The sequence below is a fragment of the Lycium barbarum genome, chromosome 2 (genome assembly GCF_019175385.1).
Source record: "Lycium barbarum isolate Lr01 chromosome 2, ASM1917538v2, whole genome shotgun sequence".
Classification (NCBI taxonomy): Eukaryota; Viridiplantae; Streptophyta; class Magnoliopsida; order Solanales; family Solanaceae; genus Lycium; species Lycium barbarum.
In genome coordinates this window covers 57,775,840-57,787,490 of record NC_083338.1, presented here as the reverse complement: position 1 = coordinate 57,787,490, position 11,651 = coordinate 57,775,840, and the positions used below count along the sequence as shown (strand labels likewise).

The 11,651-nt window shown below is 32.1% G+C and overlaps 3 protein-coding genes across 3 annotated transcripts; all 3 read left to right on the top strand.

The window, feature by feature from the left end:
- Positions 1-3: 3 nt before the first annotated feature.
- LOC132628596 (protein TIC 214) lies at positions 4-5,075 on the top strand (the record flags this gene model as incomplete). Its single annotated transcript, XM_060344364.1, has 1 exon — positions 4-5,075. A coding segment is annotated over one exon (4,761 nt), but the record flags the coding sequence as incomplete, so codon positions are not given.
- Positions 5,076-5,516: 441 nt separating this feature from the next.
- LOC132626533 (NAD(P)H-quinone oxidoreductase subunit H, chloroplastic) lies at positions 5,517-6,709 on the top strand. The gene has a single exon (XM_060341446.1). It carries the CDS (start codon positions 5,528-5,530, stop codon positions 6,707-6,709), a length of 1,182 nt encoding a protein of 393 aa, XP_060197429.1. The 5' UTR covers positions 5,517-5,527.
- A 1-nt stretch (position 6,710) lies between these two features.
- LOC132626534 (NAD(P)H-quinone oxidoreductase subunit 1, chloroplastic) lies at positions 6,711-8,391 on the top strand. Its single transcript, XM_060341447.1, has one exon. It carries the CDS (start codon positions 6,711-6,713, stop codon positions 7,275-7,277), a length of 567 nt encoding a protein of 188 aa, XP_060197430.1. The 3' UTR covers positions 7,278-8,391.
- Positions 8,392-11,651: the final 3,260 nt, after the last annotated feature.

Below are 11,651 nucleotides of genomic sequence, written 5' to 3'. Positions count from 1 at the left end.
ATCCGAGTGAATGGAAAGGAGAAAATAAAGGATAAATTCCACTCTCAACTTACAGAGACAGGCTATAACAATATTAATACTAGTAATAGTCCAATTTATGATTATGAGGATTCTTATCTGAATAATAATAAGACGGGGAATCCAGAAAATTTTAAATTGCAACTGCTTGATAAAGAAAATGAAAATAAAGATCTCTTCGGCTTTCAAAAACCTCTTGTGAGTCTTCTTTTCGATTATAATCGATGGAATCGACCATTTCGCTACATAAAGAATAATCGATTTGAACAGGCCGTAAGAACGGAAATGTCACAATATTTTTTTGACACATGTAAAAGTGATGGAAAACTAAGAATATCTTTTACATACCCGCCAAGTTTATCAACTTTTTGGAAAATGATAAAAAGAAGGCTACCCCTATTGTCACTCCAAAAAACGCTCCCTAATGAACTGGACAATCAGTGGGTTTCTACTAACAAAGAAAAAAGTAATAATCTGAATAAGGAATTTTTCAATCGACTTGAAGTTCTAGACAAGGAATCTCTTTCTCTGGATATACTCGAAACAAGAACTAGATTGTGTAATGATGATACTAAAAAAGAATACGTGCCTAAAATGTATGATCCTTTGTTAAATGGACCATATCGAGGAACAATCAAAAAAGAGTTTTCACCTTCAATCATAAACAATACTTCGCTAGAAAATTGGAAAGAGAGAGTTAGACTAAATAGGATTCATACTATCTTTCTTCCGAATACTGATTACCAAGAATTTGAACAAAAAGTGGATACGGTTGATAAAAAATCATTATCAACAGAAATTGACGAGTTCTTAACTTTAATCAATGAGTTTGGTAACGAACCAAAATCGAGTTTAAATTTGAAAGACCCTTCTTTATTTTCAGACCAAGAGCAGGGAAGAGTGAATTCAGAAAAAAGAACGCAATTTGTAAAATTTGTATTCAATGCAATTGATCCTAATGGGACAAAATCTGGAAAAAACTCGATTGGAATAAAAGAAATCAGTAAAAAAATACCTCGCTGGTCACATAAATTAATCACCGAATTGGAACAACAATTGGGTGAATTTAAAGAGGGCGCATCACTGGATCATCAAATTCGTTCAAGAAAAGCCAGACGTGTAGTGATTTATACTACCAACATGGAGAGTAACGATCCTGAGGTCAAAGAAGAAGTGGCTTTAATAAGCTATTCGCAACAATCAGATTTTCGGCGAGGTATGATTAAAGGCTCTATGCGGGCTCAAAGGCGCAAAACAGTTATTTGGAAACTATTTCAAGCAAATGCGCATTCCCCCTTTTTTCTCGACAGAATAACCCCCCCTCGTCTTTTTTCTTTTGATATCTCTGAACTGATTAAACCAATTTTTCGAAATTGGGCAGGTAAAGAGGGAGAATTCGAGATTCTAGAGTCTAGCGAAGACCAAACAAACAGAGAAGAGAAAAAAGAAAAGGACAAAAAAGCGAAGAACAAAACAAAAAAGGAAAAATCACGGATAGCGATAGCAGAAGCCTGGGATAGCATTCCTTTTGCGCAAATAATAAGAGGTTCCATGTTAATAACTCAATCAATTCTTCGAAAATATATTATATTACCTTCATTGATAATAGCCAAAAATCTCGGGCGTATGTTATTCTTGCAACTTCCTGAATGGTCTGAAGATTTGCAGGAATGGAATAGAGAAATGCATATTAAATGTACTTATAATGGTGTTCAATTATCAGAAACAGAATTTCCAAAAAATTGGTTGAGGGATGGGATTCAGATCAAAATTTTATTTCCTTTTTGTCTGAAACCTTGGCATATATCTAAACTGTACCCCTCCCACGGAGAGCTAATGAAAAAGAAAAAACAAAAAGATGATTTTTGTTTTTTAACAGTTTGGGGAATGGAAACTGAAGCTCCCTTTGGTTCTCCCCGAAGGCGCCCTTCCTTTTTTGAGCCCATTTTTAAGGAACTCGAAAAAAAAACTGGAAAATTAAAAAAGAAAAATTTTATAACTATAAAAGTTTTAAAAGGAAAAACAAAAATATTTCGAAGAGTTTCAAAAGAAACCAAAAAATGGCTTATCAAAAGTATTCTATTTCTAAAAAAAATAAGAGAAGAACTTTCAAAAGTTTCAAAAGTCATTCTAATTGTATTATTTAGATTCAAAGAAATATCTGAATCGAATGAAACGAAAAAAGAAAAAGATTCTCTAATTAGTAATCAGATAATTAACGAATCATTTAGTCAAATTGAATCTGGAAATTGGCCAAATTCTTCACTGATAGAAACCAAAATGAAGGATTTGACTGATAGAACAAGTACAATCAAAAATCAAATAGAAAGAATTACAAAAGAGAAAAAGAAAGTAACTCCAGAAATAGACATTAGTCCTAATAAAACAAATAATATTAAAAAATTAGAATCGCCAAAAAATATTTTCCAAATATTAAAAAGAAGAAATACTCGATCAATATGGAAATTCCATTATTTTCTAAAATTATTCATTCAAAGATTATACATCGATCTATTTTTATCTATCATTAATATTCCCAGAATTTATACACAACTCTTTCTTGAATCAACAAATAAATTGATTGATAAATACATTTCCAATAATGAAATAAATCAAGAAAAAATTAATAATAAAAAAAAAATTCACTTTATTTCGACTATAAAAAAGTCCCTTTCTAATATTAGTAAAAAAAATTCACATATTTTTTTTGATTTATCCTACTTGTCACAAGCATATGTATTTTACAAATTATCACAAACCCAAGTTATTAATTTGGCTAAATTTAGATCTGTTCTTCAATATAACAGAACGTCTTTTTTCCTTAAGACTAAAATAAAGGACTATTTTAGAACACTAGGAATATTTCATTCTGAATTAAAACATAAGAAACTTCAGAGTTATAGAATCAATCAATGGAAAAACTGGTTAAGACAGCATTATCAATACGATTTATCTCAGATTAGATGGTCTAGATTAATGCCACAAAAATGGCGAAATAGGGTTAATCAAAGTTGTATGGCTCAAAATAAAAATCGAAATTTAAACAAATGGAATTCATATGAAAACGACCAATTAATTCATTACAAAAAAGAAAATGATTCTGAACTCTATTCATTATCAAACCAAAAAGATAAGTTTTCAAAATGTTATAGATATGATCTTTTATCATATAAATCGATTAATTATGAAAATAAAAGTGAGTCATTTATTTATATATTACCCTTTCAAGTAAATAAGAACCTCGAAATTTCTTATAATTCAAACACGCCCAAACACAACTTTTTTGATATGTCCGGCAATCTTGATATCAATAATTATCTAAGAAAAGGCAATATTCTATATATAGAAAGAAATCTCGATAGAAAATATTTTGATTGGAAAATTATCCATTTTTCTCTTAGACAAAAAGAAGATATTGAGGCCTGGGTTAAGATCGATACCAACAGTAATCCAAATACTAAAATTGGTATTAATAATTATCAAATAATTGAGAAAATCGATAAAAAAGGCCTTTTTTATCTTACAACTCATCAAAATTCAGAAAACACTCAAAAAAATTCGAAAAAAGTCTTTTTTGATTGGATGGGAATGAATGAAAAAATATTTAACCGTCGCATATTCAATCTGGAATTTTGGTTCTTCCCAGAATTTATACTACTTTATAATGTATATAAAATAAAACCGTGGATTATACCAAGCAAATTACTTCTTTTAAATTTGAATACAAACGAAAATCTTAGTCAAAATAAAAACATCAATAAAAACCAAAAATCAAATATAAAGAATCGAATTCAAGAAGCAAAAGAACCCGCAAGTCAAGGAGAAAGAGAGCGTGGATCAGATATAGAAAACAAAGTAAATCTGCGCCCTATTCTCTCACTCTCAAGCCCTGTTCCCTCAAAACATAAAAAGGATCTTGAAAAAGATTACGCGGAATCAGACACAAAGAAGGGTAAAAAGAAAAAACAATACAAAAGCAACACGGAAGCAGAACTAGATTTATTCTTGAAACGTTATTTGCTTTTTCAATTGAGATGGAACGATGCTTTGAATCAAAGAATGCTCGATAATATCAAGGTATATTGTCTCCTGCTTCGACTGATAAATCCAAACCAAATTACTGTATCGTCAATTCAAAGGGGAGAAATGAGTTTGGATATAATGCTGATTCAGGCGAATTTAACTCTTACAGAATTGATGAAGAAGGGGATATTGATTATCGAACCTATTCGGTTGTCTGTAAAAAATAATGGACAATTTATTATGTATCAAACCATAGGTATTTCATTGGTTCATAAAAGTAAACACCAAATTAATCAAAGATACCGAGAACAAAGATATGTTGATAAAAAGAATTTTGATGAATTCATTCTGCAACCTCAAACTCAAAGAATAAATACAGACAAAAATCATTTTGATTTGCTTGTTCCTGAAAATATTTTATGGTCTAGACGTCGTAGAGAATTGAGAATTCGAAGTTTTTTTAATTCTTTGAATTGGAATGGCGTCGATAGAAATTCAGTATTTTGCAACGAAACCAATGTAAAAAACTGGAGTCAATTTTTGGATGAAAGGAAACCTCTTTATAAAGAGAAAAAAGAATTAATTAAATTGAAGTTCTTTCTTTGGCCTAATTATCGATTAGAAGATTTAGCTTGTATGAATCGTTATTGGTTTGATACCAATAATGGTAGCCGTTTCAGTATCTTAAGGATACATATGTATCCACGATTGAAAATTAATTGATAGTACTATATACCCTGTCTCGTATAGAGTATCTGAAAGCAAACAAATGCACACATGCCTTGTCTTACATCTCATTCGAATCTAATTCGAGTAGACGATACTAAATCAATAAGGTATCGATTAGATCTAGAAATGAATCAACAGAATCTTCTTCATTTTAGGTTTAAATTATTCGCTTTTGTGAATGACAAAAATTTACCTACCACCTTTTTGGATTCCTATCTGAATCAAATTTGGACTTTGATTAATTTATTGGAATTGATAAAATTAGGAGTTCATAAAGAAATTAAGTCTATATACCACGTTCAAATTACTGGCATTATTATTACTGATCGATAAAATTCGATAAAATCCATATCTGTAAAATAAAGAAAGGGGAAATTCTTTTATGGTAAAAAATTCTGTCATTTCAGTTATTTTTCAAGAAGAAAAGAGAGGATCTGTTGAATTTCAAGTATTCAATTTCACCAATAAGATACGTAGACTTACTTCACATTTAGAATTGCACAAAAAAGACTATTTATCTCAGAGAGGTTTGAAGAAAATTTTGGGAAAACGTCAACGACTGCTAGCTTATTTGGCAAAAAAAAATAGAGTACGTTATAAAGAATTAATTAATCAGTTGGACATTCGAGAGACAAAAACTCGTTAATTTTATTAATTTGAAGAGTCATTTCATTTTCACTTATATGTTTCGATTAAATTTTGATGAACTTCTTTTCACTTTCAGCAATTCATGGAAGAATGAATCGGTAAAAAACTTATGACTGCACCAACTACAAGAAAAGACCTCATGATAGTCAATATGGGGCCTCAGCACCCATCAATGCACGGTGTTCTTCGACTCATCGTTACTCTAGATGGTGAAGATGTTGTCGACTGCGAACCAATATTGGGTTATTTACATAGAGGGATGGAGAAAATTGCGGAAAATCGAACAATTATACAATATTTGCCTTATGTAACACGTTGGGATTATTTAGCTACTATGTTCACAGAAGCAATAACCATAAATGGACCCGAACAATTAGGCAATATTCAAGTACCTAAAAGGGCTAGCTATATCAGAGTCATTATGTTGGAATTGAGTCGGATAGCTTCTCATTTGTTATGGCTCGGTCCTTTTATGGCGGATATTGGTGCGCAGACCCCTTTCTTCTATATTTTTCGAGAAAGAGAATTGATATATGACCTCTTCGAAGCTGCCACCGGTATGCGAATGATGCATAATTATTTTCGTATCGGAGGAGTGGCTGCCGATCTACCCTATGGCTGGATAGATAAATGTTTGGATTTTTGCGATTATTTTTTAACAGGGGTCGCTGAGTATCAAAAACTTATTACCCGGAATCCTATTTTTTTAGAACGAGTTGAAGGCGTAGGCATTATTGGGGGAGACGAAGCATTAAATTGGGGTTTATCGGGACCAATGCTACGAGCTTCCGGAATAGAATGGGATCTTCGTAAAGTTGATCATTATGAGTCTTACGACGAATTTGATTGGCAGGTTCAATGGCAACGAGAAGGGGATTCATTAGCTCGTTATTTAGTACGAATTGGTGAAATGACAGAATCCATAAAGATTATTCAACAGGCTCTGGAAGGAATTCCAGGAGGGCCTTACGAAAATTTAGAAATCCGACGTTTTGACAGATTAAAAGATCCTGAATGGAATGATTTTGAATATCGGTTTATTAGTAAAAAACCCTCTCCAACTTTTGAATTGTCGAAACAAGAACTTTATGTGAGAGTTGAAGCCCCAAAAGGAGAATTGGGAATTTTTCTCATAGGAGATCAGAGCGTTTTTCCTTGGAGATGGAAAATTCGCCCACCAGGTTTTATCAATTTGCAAATTCTTCCTCAGTTAGTTAAAAGAATGAAATTGGCTGATATTATGACAATACTAGGTAGCATAGATATCATTATGGGAGAAGTTGATCGTTGAAATGATAATTGATACAACAGAAATAGAGACTATCAATTCTTTTTCCAAATTGGAATCCTTAAAAGAAGTCTATGGGATCATGTGGATGCTTGTCCCTATTTTGACTCTTGTATTAGGAATCACAATAGGTGTACTAGTAATTGTTTGGTTAGAAAGAGAAATATCTGCAGGAATACAACAACGTATCGGACCTGAATATGCTGGCCCTTTAGGAATTCTTCAAGCTCTAGCAGATGGGACAAAACTACTTTTGAAAGAGAACCTTATTCCATCTACCGGAGATCCTCGTTTATTCAGTATCGGACCATCCATAGCCGTAATATCTATCTTTCTAAGTTATTCAGTAATTCCTTTTGGTGATCACCTTGTTCTAGCCGATCTTAGTATTGGTGTTTTTTTCTGGATTGCCATTTCAAGTATTGCTCCCGTTGGACTTCTTATGTCAGGATATGGATCAAATAATAAATATTCCTTTTTAGGTGGTCTACGGGCAGCTGCCCAATCAATTAGTTATGAAATACCATTAGCTCTATGTGTGTTATCAATATCTCTACGTGTGATTCGGTGAGACCTAAAATTTCTCAAAATTCTTTTCTTTCTAGAAAGAAGGGTAAAAAGATTTGATTGAATATATATATTTTCATTTTTATTCAGCATTTAAGTTGATGAACTAAACCAGATAGTTATATGAGTGAAAGAAAACGGCTTCTAAATTTGCAGTAAAAAGGTTGAGTCTCATTTCCTATGTACAAGAATCAAATGGTGAAAAAAGTAAACATAAGCAATAGAGATTGTTTACCCCAAGATTGGTGAATTGTCATGATAGCTTGAAGCGGGTTCAAAAGATCAACTGTATGGAGTTTTTACTGTCTATTACCATAGATGGATTTCCACAACGGGAGGTTGAAAGCAAAAATGAGTGGATGGTTAGGAAGACCAAGATACACAAAGGATTAGTAATTGAGATTATGTAAGTTATCCAAGAGGATACTTCTGTACATAAAAGGAATTCGAATTGGGGCTTTACGTTCGTAGAAATGGTCAAGAAGTACTCCCCATGATTCTGATCCAGAGTATGTTCCTATCCACTGAGTAAGTAAATAACTATCAAGAACGAAGTAATCTTTTACTTTGGTTAAAGGCCCTTTTTCTGAGAAAGGAGAATAGGAATGAAATAAAATAAATCGAAATAGAAAGAAAAGAATCTAATTGCAAAAGCAAAAAGAAGGGATGTCTTGTTTTTTTCTTCCTTTTTTCTTTTTTTGTTTTTATTCTTTCTTTCCTATAATTCAATTTTGATTTCTATTTAGAGAGATAAAATTTTTGTCATGATTCGTGAACTAATGGACTCTCTAATTTTTTTTTTCATAATTGAAAATTCGAGGTTGAAATGTATATGTGATATTGCTATAAAGCGCATTTTATTTAATGATAAGGTTATTAATCAACAAAGAAAAATTAAAATTCTTAAAAGATGAGATCAATTCAGAAGCATTTATTTATTAGTTTTAAATATAGCAGACAGAATTCCATTGGTCTAATTTGGGACCTTAGGATAGATTTTGATTCTATCTGACAAACATATAAAGATAAAGAATAGGAAAGGGCCCTTAGATTTATTTGTGACCTCTGAGGAGCCGTATGAGGTGAAAATCTCACGTACGGTTCTGTAATAGCGATGGGCACAGTGATGTTATCATCGACTATGATTATCTAACAGTTCAAGTACAGTTGATATAGTGGAAGCGCAGTCAAAATATGGTTTTTGGGGGTGGAATTTGTGGCGTCAACCCATCGGGTTTATCGTTTTTCTAATTTCTTCTCTAGCCGAGTGTGAAAGATTACCTTTTGATTTACCAGAAGCAGAAGAAGAATTAGTAGCAGGGTATCAAACCGAATATTCAGGTATCAAATTTGGTTTATTTTACATTGCTTCATATCTGAATCTACTAGTTTCTTCATTATTTGTAACAGTTCTTTACTTGGGAGGTTGGAATCTTTCTATTCCGTACATATTTGTTCCTGAGCTATTTGGCATAAATAAAAGGGGTAAAGTCTTTGGAACACTAATTGGTATCTTTATCACATTAGCCAAAACTTATTTGTTTTTGTTCATTCCTATTGCAACAAGATGGACTTTACCGAGGCTGAGAATGGACCAACTATTAAATCTTGGGTGGAAATTTCTTTTACCTATTTCTCTAGGTAATCTATTATTGACAACTTCGTCCCAACTTCTTTCACTGTAAAAGACCACAATATTCTAGATTCACGACTTGTCTCAAACAAGAGAAAGAAACAAGCATAAATTTTTTTTTTATAGATATTCTAAATATGCTCCCTATGATAACTGAATTCATAAATTATGGTCAACAAACAATACGGGCCGCCAGATACATCGGCCAAGGTTTCATGATTACCCTGTCCCACGCAAATCGTTTACCTGTAACTATTCAATACCCCTACGAAAAATTGATCACATCGGAACGTTTCCGAGGCCGAATACACTTTGAATTTGATAAATGCATTGCTTGTGAAGTATGTGTGCGTGTATGTCCTATAGATTTACCCGTTGTTGATTGGAAGTTGGAAACTGATATTCGAAAGAAACGATTGCTTAATTACAGTATTGATTTTGGAATCTGTATATTTTGTGGTAATTGCGTTGAGTATTGCCCAACAAATTGTTTATCAATGACCGAAGAATATGAACTTTCTACTTATGATCGTCACGAATTGAATTATAATCAAATCGCTTTGGGTCGCTTACCAATGTCAGTAATTGATGATTACACAATTCGAACAATTTCGAATTTACCTCAAATAAAAAATGAATAAACCTTTAATTCGATTCTAAAAAAATTCCGAATTACGAAGGCTTAGTTCGGATCTAAAAAAATGAGATTTTTGCTTGGTCAATTCAAACTAGTGGTTGGTTAACGAGACTCCTAGCTTAATTTAGATTGAAAACAAAACCGATTTCTATATTATAGTTATAATAATAGTAATGGTTTCAAAGTAGATAAATGATATCAAAAATAGATAGGTTTAAACTACTCTTTCGACGAATAAAGAATTGATAGTGGTCCAATAAAATAAAAGCATCTACGTCAACTCATACCCATTACAATTTCATTCAATTAATAAGAAGTATCATAAAAAATAGAAAAACTTCTTTTTTCCTGGTCAGGTCAATAAAGTCATGAAATTCTTCGTTTTTGATTTTTTATAAAAAATGGATTTATCTGAACCAATACATGATTTTCTTTTAGTCTTTCTAGGATCGGGTCTTATATTAGGGGGTCTAGGGGTGGTATTACTTCCCAATCCAATCTATTCTGCCTTTTCCTTGGGATTGGTTCTTGTTTGTACATCGTTATTCTATATTCTATCTAACTCCTATTTTGTAGCTGCTGCGCAGCTACTTATTTACGTAGGAGCTATAAATGTTTTAATCATTTTTGCTGTGATGTTCATGAATGGTTCAGAATATTACAAAGATTTTCATCTTTGGACCGTAGGAGACGGAATTACTTCGATGGTTTGTATAAGTCTTTTTATTTCACTAATTACTACTATTTCAGATACGTCATGGTACGGGATTATTTGGACTACAAGATCAAACCAGATTATAGAGCAAGATTTTCTAAGTAATAGTCAACAAATTGGAATTCATTTATCAACCGATTTTTTTCTTCCATTTGAATTGATTTCAATAATCCTTTTAGTTGCTTTAATAGGTGCAATTGCTGTAGCTCGTCAATAAAAAATTTCTATTAAAACTTGGAATTCAAATAGAATTTTGTTCTGTCTTATCACATTCATTTTCCTTCAATTCTATTTGAATTCCAGCTCTCTAAATAGAAAGACTTTAGGTCAATCTAGTACCAATATATTTCTTTGTTCCATACTTGTTATATACTAGTCAATTAAATTGGTTGAATTGTTGTTCATATTGAAAGGAGTCGAGATTGATAAGGAGTTGTTTAATGATTCTCGAACATGTACTTGTTTTGAGTGCCTATTTATTTTCTATCGGTATCTATGGATTGATCACAAGTCGAAATATGGTTAGAGCCCTTATGTGTCTTGAACTTATATTGAATGCGGTTAATATAAATTTTGTAACATTTTCTGATTTTTTTGATAATCGTCAATTAAAAGGAGACATTTTCTCAATTTTTGTTATAGCTATTGCAGCCGCTGAAGCAGCCATTGGACTGGCTATTGTTTCATCAATTTACCGTAACAGAAAATCAACTCGTATCAATCAATCAAATTTGTTGAATAATTAGTATTAATCATCTAGATTCTAATATTGATAAATCAATTTTAATTAGCATGTTTGCTACGTAAGGTATGATCTTGTTTGCAAAACATAAGAAATCAAAGTATTTTGGCCTCTCTCATATCTCATAAACCAATCCAGAAGGGGGTTGATTAGAAAATTATGATAACTCATTGATTCATCTGGTATCTAAATATATGATTCGTTTCTAAGTTTACTAGATCGAAAATTTAGAACATTCAAAAACGTATAGACCCAATGTCACATTCAGTAAAGATTTATGATACGTGTATAGGATGTACTCAATGTGTCCGAGCCTGCCCCACCGATGTATTAGAAATGATACCTTGGGACGGTTGTAAGGCTAAACAAATTGCTTCTGCTCCACGAACAGAGGACTGTGTTGGTTGTAAGAGATGTGAATCCGCCTGTCCAACAGATTTCTTGAGTGTCCGAGTTTATTTATGGCATGAAACAACTCGCAGTATGGGTCTAGCTTATTGATACGTTCAAAAAAACTCTACTTGAATTCATTTAATTTTTTTTACCGACAAACCTGTGCTCGAAAATCAAAATATTTTGAGCACGGGTTTTTTTGGTCCAAGTGTATCTTGTCTTTACTACGAATTATTTTCCTTGGTTAACAATAATTGT

Excerpts from the sequence above, each read along its gene's own strand:
- LOC132626533 (XM_060341446.1), top strand. The coding sequence starts at position 5,528 with ATGACTGCACCAACTACAAGAAAAGACCTCATGATAGTCAATATGGGG.
- LOC132626534 (XM_060341447.1), top strand. The coding sequence starts at position 6,711 with ATGATAATTGATACAACAGAAATAGAGACTATCAATTCTTTTTCCAAA.